This window comes from Mustela putorius, unplaced genomic scaffold, assembly GCF_011764305.1.
Source record: "Mustela putorius furo isolate JIRA1106 unplaced genomic scaffold, ASM1176430v1.1 tig00003972_pilon_pilon_pilon, whole genome shotgun sequence".
Classification (NCBI taxonomy): domain Eukaryota; kingdom Metazoa; phylum Chordata; class Mammalia; order Carnivora; family Mustelidae; genus Mustela; species Mustela putorius.
Window position 1 is genome coordinate 23,461,158 of NW_025422115.1, and position 21,840 is coordinate 23,482,997.

The 21,840-nt window shown below is 36.1% G+C and overlaps 1 protein-coding gene across 5 annotated transcripts in view; it reads right to left on the reverse strand.

Annotated features, from left to right (window-relative positions):
* Window positions 1–1,092: 1,092 nt before the first annotated feature.
* SYCP2 (synaptonemal complex protein 2) overlaps window positions 1,093–21,840 on the reverse strand; it is a 70,835-nt gene continuing 50,087 nt past the window's right edge. Inside the window, exons 24-43 of one of the 5 annotated variants that reach the window (XM_045070515.1) lie at window positions 20,396–20,523; window positions 19,357–19,393; window positions 17,445–17,515; window positions 17,294–17,351; window positions 16,774–16,829; window positions 16,219–16,276; window positions 15,575–15,743; window positions 13,470–13,507; window positions 12,797–12,967; window positions 11,187–11,385; window positions 9,791–9,993; window positions 5,835–5,925; window positions 5,444–5,599; window positions 4,743–4,870; window positions 3,603–3,697; window positions 3,425–3,524; window positions 3,128–3,186; window positions 2,959–3,037; window positions 2,806–2,862; window positions 1,093–1,911 (exon numbers count right to left, since the gene is read on the reverse strand). In XM_045070515.1, coding sequence (XP_044926450.1) covers window positions 1,834–1,911; window positions 2,806–2,862; window positions 2,959–3,037; window positions 3,128–3,186; window positions 3,425–3,524; window positions 3,603–3,697; window positions 4,743–4,870; window positions 5,444–5,599; window positions 5,835–5,925; window positions 9,791–9,993; window positions 11,187–11,385; window positions 12,797–12,967; window positions 13,470–13,507; window positions 15,575–15,743; window positions 16,219–16,276; window positions 16,774–16,829; window positions 17,294–17,351; window positions 17,445–17,515; window positions 19,357–19,393; window positions 20,396–20,523 — 2,031 coding nt within the window. In that variant the 3' untranslated portion in view covers window positions 1,093–1,833. Of the gene's footprint in view, window positions 1,912–2,805; window positions 2,863–2,958; window positions 3,038–3,127; window positions 3,187–3,424; window positions 3,525–3,602; window positions 3,698–4,742; window positions 4,871–5,443; window positions 5,600–5,834; window positions 5,926–9,790; window positions 10,003–11,186; window positions 11,386–12,796; window positions 12,968–13,469; window positions 13,508–15,574; window positions 15,744–16,218; window positions 16,277–16,773; window positions 16,830–17,293; window positions 17,352–17,444; window positions 17,516–19,356; window positions 19,394–20,395; window positions 20,524–21,840 lie in introns of all 5 variants that reach the window. The other 4 variants (XM_013060194.2, XM_045070514.1, XM_013060195.2 and 1 more) reach the window with 4 other exon arrangements.

Genomic DNA, 21,840 nt, shown 5'->3' on the forward strand with positions numbered 1-21,840 from the left:
GGTTCAGTGAAATAGTAACTAGAGAAAATTCTTGCCCTATGTTCTGTGTGAAGGGGAACAGAATTACATCGGATGGGCAGCAGTCCGAGGGGAACTTGAACCAGGGGCATTCGTGTGTGTGTGTGTGTGTGGTAAGTGTGGGCTATGCACACTGGGAGAGATGCAGAGACCACAGGATTCCGAGCACTAGCAGGGGGACCGTCCTTACATAAAAGGATAAATCTGCCACAGGAATATGCAAGAAATCAGAAAAGGCTAGTATTGATGCAGGGAACATGCCGGGAGAAAAGGTGAGGACAGTATGAAGCTCGGCCCAAGAATCAGGGAATGCGGCAGTGATAGTCGGTAATACTCTGGAAATGCGGTCAAGTCAGGCAGAGGTAGGACTGCTGTAAAATATGGGGTCATAAAGTTAAGTCTGATTTTAACTCTTCTCTAGTGACGTTCAGATTCCGGAATGAAGGGTGTGAGTCGGCAGAGTCAGAGAGAGGTGAGCGGGGAAGAAGAGTGTGAGTGTGGACTGGAGGACGGATCACGGGTAGGGAAGGAAAGCGGGCCGAGGAGGAAGGTAACAGGACAGCCAGACGGCGGAGGAGCGAGCGGCCCAGGCTACCCCGGGAAGCAAGCTGCAGGGGAGGAAGGTCAGGGTGAAAGGGGCGTTGGAAAGGGAGACTCAGCACGTGGCACTGACTGTTGCTGAGCAGGTCACAGCAGAGACCTAGGCTGGGCTACACACACGCAGTGCGGTGTGGGAATGTGTGTGACTCCTTGTACGTGTGGCCAGACAGGAGGTAGACAGGAGTCCTAAAGCTGCACAGGGCTCCATGGGGTTTCAGCTCCTGAGCGGTGGTCACTGTCAGAGCAGAACTGTCACTGTCTCCTGACGCAGAGTCCCTGCTGCCCTTCCACCAACTGAATCCCTCTGCTGGTCTATGCCAGGAAAGCCGCTTTTTCTACTGGACCTAAATGCCGGTAGTATTCCCACCCTCGGCCACCCTTCTGCAGGCCAGCAGTGGGGAGTGAGGCCACATTCGATCCTGCCTCAGATGTCTGATGGGAGCAGGATGTTTTGTTTGAGCCAATATTCATCAAATAACTTTTTATTTATAATACTATTTAAGTCACAGAGTATTTATTTCAACTTTAATATATAGTTAAAACATGTATATTTTTATGTTAGCAAGATACTATTACAATGAGTACTAGGAGCTTAAAAAGAACCAGTAAAAACAGCTGCTTGAGCTGAGCCTTCTACCTACAGCGACGACATCTCAACAGCGCAGTAAGTGGTTCGAACCGAGCCGAATGTCTGTGCTCTCCGAGCGCGCTCAGAGCACTGGCTTCCACGCAGGTAAGGGTTTTAAATCTGAGCCTTTAGACTTTCTCAGCATGCTGAATTTTTATTACATGTAGTATATTCTGAACTAGTAATACTTATATTTGGTCCAAACTGTATACTTTTAAAAATATTTTATATGATAAACCTTAGTTTATTAAAGAAACTAGTTCTATGAGTGTAGTTAACTCGGTAAGATTTGTGCAATGTAAATATTACCACAAAGACAAGCAAATTCTTTTTACTGTTTGGTTTCCCCGAAATTTCCCTCTCAAAGAAGAGCAGTATTCTATTGGCAGAAGTCTCTGGAGGTTGGAGTCATGTTAAAGTGGTTCTTTCGCATCCATAAGGTGACATTTCTTTGGATTTGGAGGCTCCTACAAAAGCACTCTGGCCTGGGTGACATGTGTATTTTTCTTTTTGTAGGGCTACTCTGGTATTTCCTGTTATATACAAAAAGGAGTAAGTGGATAAAACCTGTTGATAACAACTAGACATCACACACGAACATTTCTCTCATGAGCCATGAACAATGACATCAGTCCTCTGCGTACATTAAGAAGCTCCTCTTCTTGCTAGAGCCAGGGGTGGGGGTGGAAATAAAAATCACACTTAGATTTTAAATTATCACTGGAAGACCACCAAATGGGGGGGGCTATTACTTGGGCTTCTTTTTAAAATGATCCTTTTTGTAAAGATACTTTGTATCAGTGCTCATTCTATCCAATGCCTCTGCCCCCAGGATCTGTTCCTAGCTAGCTACAGAGTTCAGGGATCATCACTGATATTCTACATCAACTGAGAGAGCCAGTCTTTAAAACCCCAAATTGTTGAATTTTTTCTCTAGACAGAATTTCATTGACCGGTCTAGTCAGTCAGCTGGTTCGCTTCAAGCTAAGGTGGCTCAGCCACAAGCGCCTCCACCAGTCCGGCACCGTGAGCGTTTACTGAAACTGGCAAGTATGTCACACGCATCTTTGTGTGCGGGCTACATTACAGGGACCCATCTCCGAGTCAGCACTGAAGATGACCTGCGCCCCCCTCAGGACTGCTTTTCCCCCACAGAGCAGCTGTCGGTCTAGCGGAGCTCAGGAAAGGCAACTACACTTCTATCCTCAAATCGAAGTAAAGGAAATCCTGTTGTCCCTGTGGCTCTGTCCTGACACACCTCCTGCAGAAGGCACAGCAGAGGTCCTCTGCAGGGCTCAGTGCTTGGACACAGGACAAAGAAATCATTGAGCTCATTTTAAAATCTGCAAACTGATATTCCTTTTTTCCTTAGGAGGGACTCATAGTAAAATACTAATAGAGGTGATTTTAGCAAGTTTGCTCCCACTATTCTAATTTAAATAATAAGAATCACTGGACTGAAACTGTCTCTCAAACCAAAACAAAAGACAAGCCTGTGAAAGACTTGCCCCTCATTGGTGGCCGATCCACGTGAATCCCTGACCCAAGAGGGGACTCACCGTTTCCTTCAGGAGCCTGTCTTGGAGCATTTTCATGTTTTCTTTCATCGAACACATCTGTAAATACACATATCATCTATGAAATTTACTGTAAAACTTTCACAGCAAAGAGGTATTGTGAGAGATTATGTATAAACATGTAAAAGTTGGTACCTCAGATGTAAAAACAGTGTCTTCGTAATCAGTGTTGTAGAAGACATTTTTGTCCAGTGATGCTTTCAAAAGGTGAAGCCTAATGAAAGGAGTTACCTTTGCGGTTATCATTTTACACTGCATTGCGGTAATATAGCGATTATAGTTTGATTAAGGACGTCACACTAACCTCTGCTGTTCACTTTTTTGATAGGCGTTGAACTTCTGAAATGTCTTCTCCCAGAAATCCTTAATTTTAAAATACAAAAATTAACACTTGGATAATTACTATACTCCTAATTTAAACAACGTGGCTATATGCTAAGCATATTCTAGATATTACACACTCTCTTTAAGGGTTTTCCTCTTATTATCAAAGGCATTACTCAGCATAAGCTTCAGTCTATGTGTGTACATGCAATCTAAAACTATTTTCTAAAGAACAAAATTAACAGTTTTCCCAAGTGTAGCTCTTAAAAGCACAAACCACAAACTCCTTCTCCAAATCTTTTAAAGACTGTGAATCTTTTTCAAAATTTTCCAGCTCCTCTATGATGATGAATTGGAACTTGTCAAGTTTTTTGATCCTAGTAAAGAAACAAAACGAGATTATTTTTGTAAACTGTAGCATTCAGAAGTTTTCAAAAGAGGTTTTTATTACAGACCTATAGTCCTGAATCTGATGGTTCATTGTGTTCAGATGTTGTTGAGCTGTTTTCCAAGACTGCTTTGTAAAATAATCCATCACTTTCTGGCGGATCTGAAAAATACTAATATTTAACTTGAAAACTCTTTACAAAATAATCTAACCAAGACTATGTTACAAATTACAAACAAAGCCTTGATCATGCAAATGATTATGAAGAATTCAGAAAAGTGACAAACGAAAACCTAAACCCAGTGTTCATAAATAAATCCAGTGGAAGCGGCATCTGGTTCCAACAGGAAGGTTTTGACTAAGGGTTTAACTGATCACTGGTTTTGTAAAGACACCGAAGTCTACATTATTTACAAAAATGCTACTGATTATAATTCTCTTCAGGAACAAAGTCAAAAGTCACACTCAGAATTGTTACCATCTTCCATGAAAACCTGTTTGCTAGATGCAGCCAGACACAGAACAAAATATATAAATCAGGGCTTTGCTGTTGAGATTAGTTTGACCTTTGATAATTAAAATGAAATATACAGAATCTTAGTTTTAGAGAGAAGAAAAAGATAAGAGATGGGGCTGGCGATAAAAGATATTTTTCTGCACAGGTTAACTAACAGCAGGCCAAGAACTATTCTAAACACAGGCATGTGAGGAAAAAGAGGTAGGTGGAGAAAACAATAATTAAAAATTGTTCTAGAAAGAATTTTTGCAAACATCACCTCACCGGAACCTTAGCCGCTAAGGCTCCGTAGGTGTGCAGACCTGGTGACAGAGAACGAGCGGGCTTGCATCCTTTCCTCGCTGTGAGGGTGCCCTCTCTACTTGTCATCTCCGTGCAATAAAAAGATGAGGCACGAAAAGAAAATTGTTCAGAAAAGAAGAAAAATCGTGCCAAGAGTCCAAATGGTAAGCAAATTGAAAAGGGTAATAAGACAAAGAGAAAGGAGTCTAGAAAAAGAAAGAATATGTTTTAGAAGAGAAACCTGGCTCCGAAGACAAATTACTCCACTTTTCATCCGTCCGTGAGGACCGAGGGAGTTAAATGGGTGTTTTGTTGCCAAAGGATCAAATCCAGCTGACAGTCTCGTAGAAAGGTAGTATCTTATCATACTATCGGGTAGAAGTCATAATTTAAAGAATGGTAACTCACATGAAACTTCTTCCTAAATTCTGTGTTGAGGCTCTCGCACATCTCCCCTAGCTCGGCGATCTCACTTTCCCAGCTCTCCCCAGGGAGAGAAAATTCATTTGTTGATAATGGAGATACACTTCCAGATACTAAAAAAGGAAGATAATCAAGTAAAGTTAAAATATACATTATTACAAATTTAGTCTGAATCTAAACTTCATGAAGTTTAGAAGTCTCATGAAGCTGAGAACAAAGTCTTATTTTCAGATTCTGTGTGTGATCTAGGAATTATGACATAAAACACCTCCTATTTTTCAATTTAAAACTATTTTGATTTCTAAAAAATCCTCTTGGCAATGGTTACACTGGGATGCAACATTTTTGGACTGATCATTTTTCAACTATTTCTATGTTAATAACCCAATGTTTGGTGACATACTGATCAGTAAATTTATATTCTAGTAAAGCTTATATGTGGTAATCAATGATAGAATCATAAAGGAGATTTATGAGGACAAAACAGACCCTTACAACCGTATTTTTCACAGAAAGTGAACTTTAGGATAAAGCATTACCCTTATTAGACTTATCCAGAGTTCCCTTTACAGAGGGCATTTGTGTGTGTGTGTGTGTCTGTGTGTGTGTGTGTGTGTATCATTTGAGATCTAAGAAACCACCTTCCACAATAATTGCATTTTGTCAAAGTCATTTATTCTACCTACCTTTGTAAGTGTGATGATCTCTATCCTCAGTTTTAGATACTTTTTTGGGAAGCAAGTATATTCTCCTTTCCTCCTCTTCTTCCAACTCTATTTCATCAGCATTACTTAGATCATCTTCTATGTACATTCGTTTGCGACTAAGATGCTGTGTGGGACCTTAGATACAGTTAAAAAAATGGTGCTACAATCTTGATTAAAAATACCAAATAATTTTCTTGCATTTATAAAAAAAAAACCCACAAGCTTTCAATTATTTGTTTTTAGGCAATAGTGCGTTAAGTTCTCTTTTCCATTCGACTAACTAAACGGATAAATGTTATGTCTTAACTGATAATTCCCCACAGTAGTATTTCAGTGATGCTGTTTTTAAAGCAGGGCTAGGACTACAAACCTGACGTATGAGTAGAGCCACAAGGCAAGTCACACCATATCTGCTCTCTTTCTTCACTAGACAGGGATAGTGGAGATGCGGAATGACCTCCCTAAAACAGATATTAGAAATTGGAAAATTCTGTAAGTGCTCTTGTTTCACCCATGGCCATGTTTCTCAAACCGTGAAGCCATGAATTGCAAATGTGGTCCGTTCCTTTTTCAGGTAGTTCTGTTTCTACCCCTTCCTCTGCATCTCACCACAACCACACATTGACGAAAAGCCTATGTCCATCTCAGTCCTACATTATAGCAATATGTTCAGCTGGTTTTTTCAGCATTCTCCCAGTTTTCCATTCTTCCTTAGTAGGATTTCGATTTCTTTGAGTCAGGGAATGGGAAGCCACACAAAATAGAGTCAAAACTCTTTTCTCAACCTACTTTTCAACATCTTTTTTTAATCTAACCTGGCATTTTCCTGTACACAAGCTTCTCCATTGCAGTCAAATGAGTCCTTTTCCTCTTCCATGAAAATGCATGCCCACCCCAGTCACCTTCCTCTACTTATTAGGTGGGTCAGTACATACTGACCAAGCAGAGAAGGAACAGAAACCTATCTATTGAGGTGGAGGTCAAGCCCTCCCCAGGCTATAAAATTCTGTCTTACCTTTCTGTGTTTTCCAGGCTATTACAATATTTTTGAGATGGACTGATGGGCTGCTACAGTGGCACAAAGCTCAGCCAAATTTCTATATAATCATGAAACCCTAAAGTCCCTGTTATAACTATGTAAGTCAGTGATTCAGCCGCTATATCCTACTTAAAACCTTACAACTTATTTTAAAAATTTCAACTTTTTTTTCCAACATCAAACCATCCTTCATACTTTAAACATCAAATTTTCAGTAACAGTTAAAAATATTAAAATATAACTATTCTTAAAGAACAGTTATCTGATTTTTGTAAGAACAAACTTAGTTTAAATTGGATGGTTATACTACCCTTTAAACTGCTATTGCTTTATGCAGGATTTTCATTACTGTTTGCAAGTTCAACTTCCATCAACTTTTTTCTGAACTATAAATGCTTACATCTGAGTAGCTGTTACAATCATGTGTATCTTGTGTAAGTATCATGGAATTTATATTTTTTCTATTCACAACAGTATTATTAACTGGAGTATGCCTGGGCTATGAATGAACAAGACATATACAAACCCAAAGGAAATTAGAAAATTATTTAAAGCCAAAACACAACAATATGAAACCAAAACTACTTATGTTTTGAGGGAATAATTCATTTGCTACTAAAATTCAACACCCATTCACAATTAAAGGGTGAAAAAAATCCTTAGACAACTAAAACATTAATTTGATCAAAGTAGCCACCAAGAACTACAGAATAAGCATGCCTATTGGTACAGTTTCTAGTGAACACTGTCCCCAAGGTCATCATCACCTTAACAATAAAAAAAAACAAAAAAAAACAAAAAAAAACCAAAACCAAGTATAAGAACTGGAATGGAAAATGCAAAAGTTATCATGAGTAACTGTCTCTATGCAAAATCCAAGAGGACCTAGGCAGGGAATTATGACAGAATTAGTCAAGGTAGTTGGAAATATAAAAATCAATAGTGTTTCTATGCAAAAGCAAAAGAAAAACCCAGAAAATTCAGCTTTTTTAATACAGCAAAAAGGAAGTCCATAAAACACAAGAATTAATCTATTTTCTCTGTGGAAGATTTGGCATAATTTTTTTGGAAATATCACCAAAATGTAGAGAGAAAAATATGTGGACATGAAAGCTTAGTATCGATCTTGGGAAATGGCAATCCCCTTAGACAAACTGAGAAATTTGCATGAGTGAGTACAGGGCCCAGAGCAGGTGAAAGTACAAGGCGAAGGTGGTGAAGCTCCCAGGAGGCCCTGCTGAGGAGAGCCCGGGGGCCGCAGCACACAGAGCTCGCCCAGCCGCTGCCGCTGCCGGGGCTGGGCCCAGAGAAGCACTGCAGACGGCGGAGCCAGCAGGGCACTCAGGCATGATCTTGCACTAACTCACTACCCACGTGCAAAGAGAAATCTTAGAAAGATTGAAAACCTAAAAGTTGAAATGAATCAAAACTAATACTTTTAACCAGGAAGGAACATGACAGTAGCTGAGGGATTTGTTGAGCACAAAGACTGGTCAATTTTATGGTCTCATTTTTTTGTCCTATGGAAGTTTTTTATTTAAGTGAAAAGATAACATACTGGAAAAAGAATGTTTGCATTGTATATAACCAATACAGAATTAATATCTAAAATATTTTAAGAACTCCTACAAATTTATAAGAAAAATCAGATGATACAAAAAAAAAATTAAAAGGCAATTCACCAACCTGTCAAAAAACATGAAATTCTGATGCTGTTTATCAGTAAAATGCAGAGTAAAGTTCCTCACTACACTTACAGATTGGCAAAAAGAGAACCATCTGGTAACAGCCGGTTAAAACTGTAGAGAAATGGGAGGGTCACATACCAGTGCTGGAGAGTGCAAGCTGACAGAACTATTTAGATAACAAATTTCTGATATCTAAGAGTCAACAGTAAATGGGAAACAAATGGCCAGTAAGTATGTGACAATTAAAATTCCAACTAGCACTGAGCAGCATAAAAGAAAGTGGGCAGGGGATTATCTAGGTTTTGAGATTTCAAGATGGAGTACTGAGGGGAGGAAGGAATCAGGGCAACCAAGGATGGCAGAGCATCACTGACAAAGGATGCTGGGATGGTGATCTCGTGGGGAAGTGGTATTCAAACTGTGGGCTGTAGAAATTGAGTCTTGCAAAGGTGCCTTGGGGTTGACTGGGGAGGGAGGCCGAGGAGTCTAGGCTGCAGACCTCCTGTCTGCTTTAAACAGCAGAGCTCCATTCCCATCAGTTTGGCGCATTGGTGCTTTCATGAGAGATAATGTTAGAAACATGCTCTGTGAGGACTAATGGCTAACCAGAATAAAAGGCCCTTAAAACCCGGTAGGAATACAAACATTCAATTACAAATGGTAGGACAGAAATTTGGTGTTATCAGAGGTTTTAGATCGTGGCTGTAGGTGTACTGAACTCTCACTAACTCCATCTCTGTGCACAGAAGTTAGCACATATCAAGAGAAGAATGTATTTGGGTATTTACTACGTGTCAGGTATTAACGCTTAAATAATCAGACTGATTTTTCACAGCCCCACTGTGCAGATGAGAAAACTGAGGTGCGGAGGGATTCATTAACTTGTAAAATGTGACACAGTTAGCAAAAGCGGAGCCAGGATTTGAATGCCAATCTGTCTGACTCACAACTCTCCTGCTCTCCCCAGTTACAGTAAACTATATTATCTTGGTAGTCAGTTCTGTAACTTGATTACTGCTTTAAAATTCTCTAATTTAAGCCATTTATACAACCCAAGCCAAGAAAAAGGGCGGGGGGTGGGGGCGGGGTGGGGTCTGTAAAGTGGCACCGAAGTCTCCACAACAGCAAACTTCTTTGTAGGCACCGGTGTTAGCTGCCCTCCCTCGCGTGGACCGTAACTGCTTCCTGTCTTTAATGTCTTTTTACAACCCTGTGCACACCTACATATTGAGAAAAAATGGTATATACATATATAAGGAATTTTTCCTGTATCATTACATTTGTCAATATTCATTCAGTCACTATGTGATTTGGACGTACAAAGTGAGTAGCGCCTCTAGGGAGGCGAGCCCTTCTACCCCAGTACCAGCAGCACTCAGTGTTTCCCACACTGGCAGGTCCTTCATCCCGCACAGCCCCTTACTAGTCTCGGGTTCACGATGGCTATTTTACTCATCAGTAGGTTACTCCTCTCCCGCAGACCAAACCATGAGCTTTACGTTAGGAGGATAATCAATGTATATTTGATTAAGATTAGAAGGAAATGATTTACCTCCTTCAGATATATCTGATAAGGAAAAAAATAATGTATATTCTTACCAACAAGAAGGATCGTGGAATTGGCGAGCAACTTTCTCTTGCACATAAATTTTTGTCACTGTTTTTAGGTGACTTTTTTGCACCTCCAACTCCATATTTACTGCTTAAGGATTCAGGGGATGAAGTTTTTGGAGAAGGTGATAGGGAGTTTGTTATACGGTCATAATCCTGAGTAAAGTTCCTTTCTCTTATTTTCTCTATACCTGCGTTGCCTCACAAAACACAAAAAGCAGATGGCAAGTATTATCACTGGTGACTGCTTCAGAAATAATACGATTACATTCTAATAAAATAATTAACCAAATCTTCAAATCTTATCTATATAAACAGATAATAAATCAAGACCAATTTTGTAAGACTCTGAAAAAGACTATAGTTTAAATTAAAATGTAATCATAAGAACTTTCAAAAGCTCAAACAAAAATATCTGTGGTATGAGCTTCTCTGTGAAGATAAACCTAAGTATTGTCTTGAGTATTTTGACATCATAGCCAATAGTCACATAGTAAAGCCACAGAATTTTCTGGTTGGAGATGGCTTGGGAAATAATCTTATCTCAATCCTTCATATATAGCTGAGCAAATTCATGGCCAAAATAAGTCTTGGTATTAATGAATTCTCAGACAGTTTTCAGGTCGAATAAGGGCATGTGCATCTGTCTTCCAGTGTGTGGTTATCTGACATGACAGTGGTCCTGAGCACTATGGAAATATTCTAGAAAAGAACAAAATACTACTCTGGAGGAAGTATATGTTAACTTATTCAAATCCTATATTTTAACTGAAAAGATAGATACTTGGAAATGTTTTAAAACATCTTTAAAGGGAAGTGAAAAAAAGTACAAACATAGTTTCTGTGCTAGAAAAGTGTGTGATGTATGTGTTTGTGTGTACTATACACCAGAGCTCCCCAAAATATAAATATTTGTCAGTTATTTTTAAATAAAAGCAAACCTCAAATCATGAAGATGACCTACCATGGGTCCACAGAATGACCATGATATTCTTTAGAGACTTTGGTCAATGAAATGTCAAAAAGAGGAAGGAGAAGTCCCCATCGTTATTTTCACGTTATTAAATATATTTGGGGATTAAAAATCTAAAAGTTTATTTAGCACATTATAATTTGTAAATATACATTAAATATTTTCCACATTGAAGCTTTTGATCTTTAACATCCTATCATGAAAGGCATGAGTGTCACAAGGACACTGTGACACTGTGATGTCTACTTTGCAAAGACCAAGTTACCAGCATTAACTAGCTCAAAAAATGAGGTTTTAACTACCTATAATTTTGAAGGGCATGTTTAAGATTAATCTTTAAACTGTATTTTCACACAATTAGAATCATAATAGAAACTTATTGAATATTTAAAAGAAAAAAATGATACTGACATCTCATTACTTCTATAGATGATGGGCTCCCAGATAGGGATATAGGAGATAAGTCAAGGCTATTATCTCTTAAAGCATCTTTTAGGAGAGATGAATTTTTCCATTCTTTTGATATATTCTTTTGTGTTTCAGCAGAGAAGATGTTCTGTTGTTTCTTTGGCAGCTTCATGGTTTTGCTTCTGGAATGGATATTCTCCTCCTAAAGGTATTGATAACTTTAAAATCATACTTGAATACAGATAAGTTATACTTAGGCATATAAAACAAATTATGCTGAAAATACCAAATATCTTCTATTACTATTTACAGGTATAACAGGAGCCTCAACATGAGTAGTGAGGGACTTTCTAATATATTAGAAGACCTATGGCAAATTCACAGGAAAAAATACATGGACTATAATAGCATAAGAAATACCAAAATGCTGTAAGGAGAAAATTATAATCAGAAAGAGTTCCTGGATTTCATGGCACCTGACATACTTGGGAGTTGTAAAATAAGATGGTGAAGGAAGACCTACAAAGGCCAGGGGAGACTCCTGACAGAGCCCAGGAGGCGGAGAGGCAGGGATCTCCCTGGGTCTGTGCGCTGGTGCCGCGAGCCCGCCATGGGTCCCGTTAGGGAGTCACAGGCTATCCCATCCGTTTCAGCTCTGGGAACATGCCAGGGGACAGGGACAAGGAGCGTGGAGAGGTATTCTGATGCACTATTTCACTGTATGGAGATTTTCAGGGTTTTTCTTTGAAGAGGGATAAAAGGAGAGGTGGCTTGGGAAACAAACAGCTATATGTATAGGAATTTAAAGTAAGAAGTGATAGAAAATGTGGAGATAAGTCACAAAGTCCTTAAGGTCTTCCAAGTAAAGGACAGCAAGGCTATGAACAAGGGGAGGTGGAAGTGTACTGATGTGACGTTAGCATAGTGGAATAGTCAGAGACCTACCTTTAGTGCTAGACTCTTTGGGTTCACAACTTTGTTTTACCACCTCCTACTTGTGTGACCTTGGGCAAGTTCCTTTATCTCTCTGAGCCCTGATTTCTCATTTGTAAAATGTGATGTCAATACGAGTACTAATCATGTATGGTACTTGAGAGATTTTAAGATGTTAAGGTACTTGGCATAGCACCTGGCACACTGTAAGCACTGGATTGTTATTGTTTTGTTTTTTTTGCTTTCTACTTTGTTAAAAAAGCTTTCAAGCACAGATAGCTAGGCATACATATATTAACTTTCAGGACAGAAACCAGGCATGGACACAGGTTGGGCAGCATATAGGAAGAACCTCAGGTCCACTCAAGAGAAAGATTCACTGCTTCCCAACAGTCTGTACTTTCTTGAAGTAAAATTTTGGAAAGATCAAGCACCTCTCTAATTCAAAGATATTATCTTCAAGTTATCATTTTCCTAGAGTCAAACATCTGTTTTATAACACTAATGCCAACTTCTCACAAATTTACATATTGCCTGAACATCAATTTTCAGTCTATAAAATTTCTCATATAGAAAGTTTAATCTCAAGATGTGACAAATTTTGACATTTCTGCAAAAATATATTGTGTAGTATTTTCACAGGCTTTTCAGAAATTTTTTTCTGATTTGTATCTATTTACCTTTACTAGCAATTTCTCTTTAAATGAATGTGAAAATTCTTGTTCACTCTCTGATTCTGAATTTGAGAGATCTTTATAATTTTTTTTGGTTTTTGCTGCTCTTCGTGGAAGTCTGGTTCTCCCATCTGGAACTGTCTCCTCTACCTTTTTGGTGATGCTTTTGTTGGGTGTCTTTAGGAGAAAAATTTCTCAATTATTAGGTCAGTATTTGAGATATAAGAAATATAAGCTATTTTCTATAAAACTGGCACTGTGACAAGAAATACATAAAATATTTGTAGGAATGAAAAAGACTCCTGATTAACATTTTTGAATGATGGGATTTTATCTTTCCATCCAATTATCTTCTCTATTACCTTTTTTTAATCCCTGTCATTAAAGCTCTGGGAGGCCTGGTATATATTACCTAGCTTACATAAAAAAGAGAAGGAGAGGAAAAAAAGAGAAACAGAGATATAAAAAGTTCCTATAACTCCAGAATAAAATAGACCTAAAACAGGCCAACATGATCCAAAAAGGTAGAAGGTAGGAGGATGCATGCAAAGTCTCGAACAATTATGGAAAAACAAGCAACAAATAAGGATAAAATTCTGAGATGAAAAATGAAGTTTTTTACATGACAGAAGAAAAATAATATTAAAGTGATGTTGGAACACAAACTTCTTGGCTTTACCACTTTAGATCTTGGTTGTCCCCTTTCCAAAGACGGTTCTGCAATTCGAGAAAATGAGTTTTCAAATAGATATGAACTGGCATTAAAATTTATTAGAATATTTTTGCATGGAAGTTAAAATCATAACAAGAATATATCTTTAAACTCATTCAAAAATTTAAATTTCAAGATTATTTGAGGCTACATTGACATTGATAACTTATTAATGTTTGGTAGGATATGAATCACCAATTTCCTTTCTCCTCCTTTACATCCTGAAATTTTTAAACATGCAAGAGAATACATCAGTTACAATGAATACCTACATGCATCTACCACTCAGTCTAAGAGCTGGATGATGAAGAGCGATGTGTTTATTTATGTGTACTTATGAGCATCTCTATGATGCTCAATACCCCTCTGCCCCAAGGGAAGTTTTCATTATATCGAATTGTTTCTCATTCACTTGGTCTTAAAAAAGAAAGTTTTACTTCACAGATATGTATCCTTAAACAATATAGTGAGCTCTATAAAACAGTACCATCTCGTATGTAATACTGTATCGTTTGCTTTATTTTTCACCATGGTTCCTAAGATGCATCCATATTACTGAGCATAGCTTCAGTTTCTATTCCCTTTTTTGCCTTTCAAACACAATCAACTTTCTAAATATTCTCTGAAGCCTAAGAAACTACCCACACCAAGGAAGCAATGAAGTTGTGGGAGGAAGGTCTTGCAGTCCTGGCAAGAAGCCAGCCTCTACACACTGACTGGCAGTTACTCAGCTATTCAAACAAGACTTCACTCAGAAGTTCAATTTTGGAAGTACTTACTGATGACAGTATTCTCACCCTGAATGGTCTCCTCAAAAATCTCTGATTATCTACTCTCTGCTACAAGTGACTGTAAACTCCCTGAGATCATGTGAATCTTCTGTTTCCCTTTGGCTTATTAGAAAATGCTGCTTTGAAGTCCGGACACATGACCAGACGCAGTGCGTCTTTCAACATCTTCCCCCAAGTCTGATCTGTGTTCCAACTATCCCAACACTACAATCCCTGCACTAAAACATGATGCTCTTTCACACTTGTCTCTTTTATAGGTGATAACACTGTTGCTTCTCTCCCACATGTATGTGATAGGCCTTATCTGTTTTCAAGATTCAACCTCGTTTATGAACACATACCAAATTTCACTTCCATATTTCTATTTTTAATCTATTTAAGTCATCACCTGCTCCCTCTGACATATGCACAAAGGTTACTATTGGTTATTTTTATCCTGAACTAAATGTCGATTTCCTTAAAATACATATTGATTTAAAAGTTCAGAGTTATGTTGTCTTCTTTTAAAAATGGACTATATGAAATCTTTGTGTTTTAGCAAACAATCCAGGAAAATGGTCATTAGGTCTAGCTAAAAACCCATGCCTCAAACTCTTATCCAACTACTTCAAGAGAGTCACTAGACAAAGCAGAAGCCGTATGCTGGGAAGATAACCTGTGGGGCGCCTAGGTGGCTCAGTTGGTTAAGCGACAGCCTTCAGCTCAGGTCATGATCCTCTCATGTTCTCTCTCTCTTTCTCACTCTCTCTCTCAAATAAATAAATAAAATCTTAAAAAGAAAAATCTGTGGAAGGTATTTCTGCAAGAAAATTGTTTTCCTTACAATCTATCTTTATATGCATTCTATGTGGATTCTTAAAAAGGATATGTGTGGGTGTGAGAGGGAATGGGATGTCCAAGATTTGATTTTTGCTTAGAGTGTTGGTTTTATGAGTACTTAATAATATGTCATTCACAATAATTGCTAAATTACTGAATAACAACAGTAGGCCATGAGTAGACAAATGAGAAGATGCATGAACCAAAAAATATGACAGTTATATTTTGCGTCTCTAAGATTCTGGTAAAAAAAGTAATTTATATAGAACCATATTACTAAAAATGAGAAAACAAAAAGCAAAATGACTGTAGTATTGTGGAGTATTTGCTCTGTTCTATTTACAAGGCTGTGTAGTTGCAAACACTAACTACATATGCAAATATACTTACAACCAACAAAGCATTTCATGTACTTGATATGGTATATCATTTGCAACATTTCTCTAAAAAGTGATTTCTTACTTGATTTCCCACTTTTAGGTTTCTTCATGTTTTTATTTCTGCTATAGTCTATTAGTTGTGGTTTTGACTTTGGTTCCTTTAGCCAGCTGACATCAGTCTTGCTGTCATCACATCTGTATTCTGTGTCAGTATCACTAAAGAGATTTTTCTTTTTAGAATTTGTTACAATCTACAAAAAAAAAAAAAAAAGAATCCTTGTAATAGATGAAGAAATGTGTCTCAGATTATGCTATGTAAGGTAAGTTAAGCCAAAACAAAACAAAACCAAAAACCAATCTGAAGCAACAGAAAAACTAACTTCTTAATTTTTTGGTATACTAATCTACCTGGCATTAAGGAAAACATATCTAGAAATTCACTCAGAAATCCAGAGCAGAGACTGGGATTCATATTTTGTTAAAACTGCTTACTCCTACAGAGACATAAGCCAATGTCATCAAAGAAAGTGAAGCTGTCATATCTTCTATTCCTAGATGATTACAAATAGCTCAGAGACCATACCAAAGTCATAGCGGGCAGGTGGATAATCCCACAGAGGGGGAAAGATTCCAAATGATTTTGTTTTCTAGATCTGTGATCATCTTTGGCATTGGAGAATTATTTTTAAAATACTGCTGTTAATAGGCAATTAGGATATAACTTACTCTTTTATCTTTTGTTTTGAGAGAAGTTTCAAGTTCATCATGATTCCTTAAACCTATCCTTAAACAAAAATATTCATAAATTTTAATTAACTTTAGTTATTAAAGTAACATATATATATTATACATATACATATATACATATACATATTATAACATATACATATATAAAGTAACATATATAACATATTAAGGTAACACATACTGGACAGTTAGACATTACTAATTCACTATATAATTCTGGTCAAGTTGCTTATGTTCTCTGACCTCAGTTAATTATAAAAATAACAAGGTCAGATGAAAGGACTAAGTTCTTTCAGCTTTATCATCTAAGAGACACAACTAATATTAAAAGTACACAGAATCTGCACATTAATTTTAGAAGCAAAGGTTGAAATATTAGAAATATAATGGAGGTAATCATGGCAGTAGCATTTTTTATTCATTCTTCTCATATGTTAAATACTCTCAGACAAAGTGGGAGGAAATATTGAAGACAAAGAACAATTGAGAAGTTTATTTTAATTTGATCCATCTAATTATAATAAAAGCACCTACAGTTTTATTGAATTATCCACACAGGCTTCTGTAGCTGTAGCTTGAAATTCCTGGATCTATATTGTGAATAAACATTAAATACTTCTTCTTAGTGTTGAAATAAGGTAAATAAAAATTAAAATTATAGTTTCTATAAGTTTCATAAAATGCAGCCATAAAATTAAGTTTACTAAAATATTTTTATATTTAAGAAGAAAGCTAATACCATAAAATATACTAAAAAAATAAATAGGAGTAATTATTTTTAAATTTCTTGTATCCAGAAGGAAAGTGATTTTTCTTGATGTAGTAGTATGAGTCCCATCCCCATGCCCCAATTACCAATTTTTCCTCTACTTTAGTCCAGAGGATTTGAAAGGAAACCAAATATACCTAAAATGGTGCCAAATAAATCTTAAAATATTTTAAACTCTTTCAAAGCAAATCTACAAGAGAATGGAAACCAAAAAACATACACTGTAATAACTATATGGCGAATACAAAATAAATACTAAATACAAAATACTGATTTCTAGCTTACTCCAAGTTTTATAATAGGCTCATCAGCTCCATTCAAATTAAAATTGTAAACATCATTCCTGTAAAAATGAAGAGAAATATTAACTCCGTTATATAATTAATACATTTTCTTCAAATATGAATAAAACTAAGATCTATGAAAAATTACTTACAACGGGCATTCAGAAGTAACATTAACAAAAGTAGTCTTCAGTTGTCTATAACTTTTTTTCTGAACCTTTTCCTAAATACAAAAGAAGTTTATATTACATTCAAACTTGCACACTAGTATACTTGGCAAACAAACAACATATCAATTATATTTTCTTATATTTTCTACTTGTTTCTATTCATGTTTTACATCTGTAACCATTTCTTTAATGTAAACTGAAAAAAGTATTACAACATCCAGACCAATAAAAATTTTGAAGACTTTAAGTACTAAGAACATAATTGGAAGTACTGTAAATTAAATATAAAATATAAGGTTCTCACATCTTTATTTGCACTGACACTCCTGTACATAGGTAAACGCTATCCTATAAGCTGAACCTTAGTGATTTTAGAAACACAAAACAAGCATGTTTCTTTTTTTCCTGGACTCATTTGCTTTAAAGTCTTAGACAGAAAAACTTTGTGGAGGAGACTAAGGTTTATGTAAAATCACTATTAGTATTACTAAATGATTGATTAGTGAACAGAGATACTCTGAAGTCTAATAAGTTGGAAATACTAAAACTATTCATTTTAGTTGTTACTCATATTAAGTTTTATTCTGTATTTTGGTTGTTTTATATATAACTATTTGTATTTTTTCAAAAAGTTTATCCCTTAATATATTACTCCTCTGATCACTGATCTCAGTTATCCTTTCCAGTAGGATTTTTGCCAGCATTTACATACACCTGTTCAATACACTACTGTGTACTAGCCTGCGCTAGGTATTAGAGAAGACACAAAAAATAAGCCAAAATATTAAAAAGGATATGAAAGGAAGCAAAAGCGTTATATAGGACACAAAGATGATTCTAAACAACACATGCTAACAGAGACAAAGGAGGGATAAAAACTGCAACAGCGAGTGAAATCTCGAACAATGGTACAAAGAAATCAGTGTGTAGATTCAGAATTCTTGCCCATTTGGATTTTGAGTCAGGACACCTTGGAAGTTTTTTTTAAAAAAGGCAGACTTTGAAGCAAGACTCGCAAGGAGGAATCAAGTCTTGACGAGCAGAAGAGTGCGAAAGCACGCGGACTCAGTTCAAAGTGCTTTCTGAAGAGGGGAAGAAAGAGAATCAACACTTGGAAAGACACTCGAGGTAAGCTCAAGTTCTTCTTCTTCAGCTAAAGGAGACACGCATAGGGAGCTAATACTAGGAAATAAAGGCAGACTTTCACAAGCTGGCCTGAGTCTCCACTTCATAAGCAACAGAGACCAAAGAAGGGATTTTGCACAACGGATTGGCGTGACTGAAGCTGTGTGCTTTAGAAAGAAAAAAGCTCCTTCTGAACAGGATAGGTCGGCAAGAGAAACGCTAGACACAAAAGAATCACATAAAGGCTACTGCAATAATCCAGGGACTGGAAATTAGAACTCAAACTAGGAAAAAGGAGTTGCATAGGCAGCAAAGGGGATATTTAAGAAGACTGTATAGACGGTGAACCTCAAAACTTGAAATTAAATGCACAGAAAGTAATTGTGAGGAGTAAATCAAAGATACTGGTATTTTAATCCTGAATAAATGCTAATTTTTTAAACAAAAAACAGAAATTTAGGAAGGATCTTACTGTCAGAAGAGATGGGATTAGCTATGAAAATAGAGACTTATTGAATCAGGTACCAAAAAATGAAAACATCACACTCACATATGGAAAAGAAACATTTTTTTGTTTTGTTTTGAAAAGTTGAACAGAAAGAGGACTATTTTGAGTAATTGCCATTAAACTTGTCAGTTGTTTAATTCATTTATCAATATGCTGCAAACACTAATTCCATCCCATCCTGCGATTCCATTTTATGTTTACAGTCAAATATCATTTAGAGTTTGACTATACACTTGGGGTAGTTAAATAAATGAAACCTACCTTACTGAGCTGTAGATCAGATTTGTTTGAAAAGCCACTATAAGAAAGGTTTTGCCAAAATTAAAAAAGAAATTCAGTATCAGAATGTTCTTCATATAAGTCATTTTATATAACGTAAAACTTCTGGGTCACTAAGTTTACATTCAATACACTATAAAAAAACTGAAATGTGCAGCACTCGCCAGGTAATTTTGCAACTTTACTTGTAGTAAATAGCAACACTGACTGTTAATGAAAAGCTGAATCATTCATGCAGTAGGAGGTGCCAAGCAATTGGAAATGAATGGTTCTGCCAGGAGAGTAATTGTTTTGTGTCTTATCATAGGGCCAGAATTAATTTAAATATGAATTAACCACCAATCAACCTGTAAAGAAACATTTCTAATAACAACTAACCTTCAGAAAGACTGTAAACAAAAAAATACGTATTTACTATATAAAAATAACTTCTCAGCTCATTTAAATTTCATGTTTCATTAAGCAATATATTTAAATATATTTAGTTTTACTCATCACTAGGCTCAATAAATAAAATCTTAAAATGTTTATATCCCAAAGATTTATTTATGAAATGGTATGCTGTATCAATACAGTATTTTTGATATTTTATAAAATGTAATAATCACCTACTACAAAGACTTATTTCAAATTTAGTTCCCTTCCTGTATAATTTAAATAGCTACTATTTTTAAAAGTAAATAACTAGGGACACCTGGGTGGCTCAGTTGGTTAAGTCGATGTTCAGCTCAGGTCTTGATCCCAGGGTCCTGGGATCGAGTCCCGCACAGGGCTCCTTGCTCAGCAGGGAGCCTGCTTCTGCCTGCCTCTCTGCCTGCTTGTGTGTACTCTCTTTCTCTCTCTGGCAAATAAATAAAATCTTTTAAAAAAAATTAATTAAAAAAAGTGCAAATAACTAGGTGTTTTCTGCTGGAAAATTGTATTACTTGAACATGCTCAAAACTTACCTTCTTAAAATTGAGTAAAATAATTTAGTTGTATCAGGCAGAAAAATGTTTATTTCTAAAATATACGACCATACCTGTCGATCAAAGAGTCCTTGAATTTTCTTGTAGACTTTCTATCTTCCTTTGGTTTATACCTCTTATTAATTTGGTTTATCAAGGATTCTGCTGCATCAGTAAAGCCTTTCTCTTTTGAGTTTTCTCTCTGAAACAATTTATAAGTTACTTTAAAACTCTACCAGTAATCCTTCAAATGAAAATAAAGGAACATTTAAGAAAAATCTGGTTCTATATATAACTACAAAGAGAAATAAAAGAGGTAAGAAATTATTTAGTAAGTCTGTTAGGCATTCAAAAACACAGGATAAGACTTAACAGTTAAAAAAAAAAAAAGACTTAACAGTTTACACATGGGCAGAATGTTCTGTACAGATCCAAATTAGTTTCTATCCATGGAAAAATAAATTTTATTAAAAACTGAAGAAAACTAAAATCGGGTTCTTTGAAAAGATCAATAAAATCAATACATCTCTTGCCAAGTTAGCTAAGGAAAAAAAAAAGTGAGAGGGAAAAAAGGATAGAAATTACTACTATTAGAAATGAAATAGAGGCTGTCACTCTTAAGGACATTAAAAGGATAATAAAGGAATATTATGAACAACTCTTTGGCCACAAAATTGATAACCTAAATCAGATGGGCCAGGTCCTTGAAAGGTAAAATCTACCAGATGTCATACAAGGAGAAATAGATCATCTGAATAGGCTTATTATCTATTAAAGAAAATGAATCAATAATTAATAACCTTCTAAAACAGCAAGCACCAGGCCCCAGATGGGTTTCCTGGTGAGTTCTACCAAATACTTAAGGAGGAATCATACCAATTTTCCACAATTACCCAAGAGATAGAAGCAGAGGGAATACTTCCTAACTCATTAAATGAAGCTGGTATCATCTTCATGCAAAATCAAAGACAATACAAGAAAGGAAACAGACCTTACACTATCTCTCAAGAACATAGATACAAAAACCAACAAAATATTAGCAAATTGTATTCAATAATGTATAAAAAGAATTATATACAATTAAATGGTATTTATTCAAGATATGCAAGTCTGATTCAACATTTGAAAATCAATTATAATGTATCATACCAATAGCCTTAAAAAAATCATATAATCTTATCAACAGATATAAGAGAAGCATTTGAAAAAACCCAGTATCTTTTCATGATAATAATTCTCAGAAAACTAGGAATAGAGGGGGATGTCTTCCACTTGATAAAGAATATCTTCCAAAAAAACCAAAAAAACAAAATTAGAGCTAACATCATACTTAATGGAGAAAAGCTACACCAAGATCTGAAATAAGGAAAAGATGCCTGCTCTCACCACTTCTATTCCACATCAAACTGGAAGTCCTATGAATGCAGTAAGACAAGAGAAGGAAATAAATGGTATCCAGAATGGGAAGAAATAAAACTATCTTTGTTTGCAGATAACATCATTATCTATGTAGAAAAAA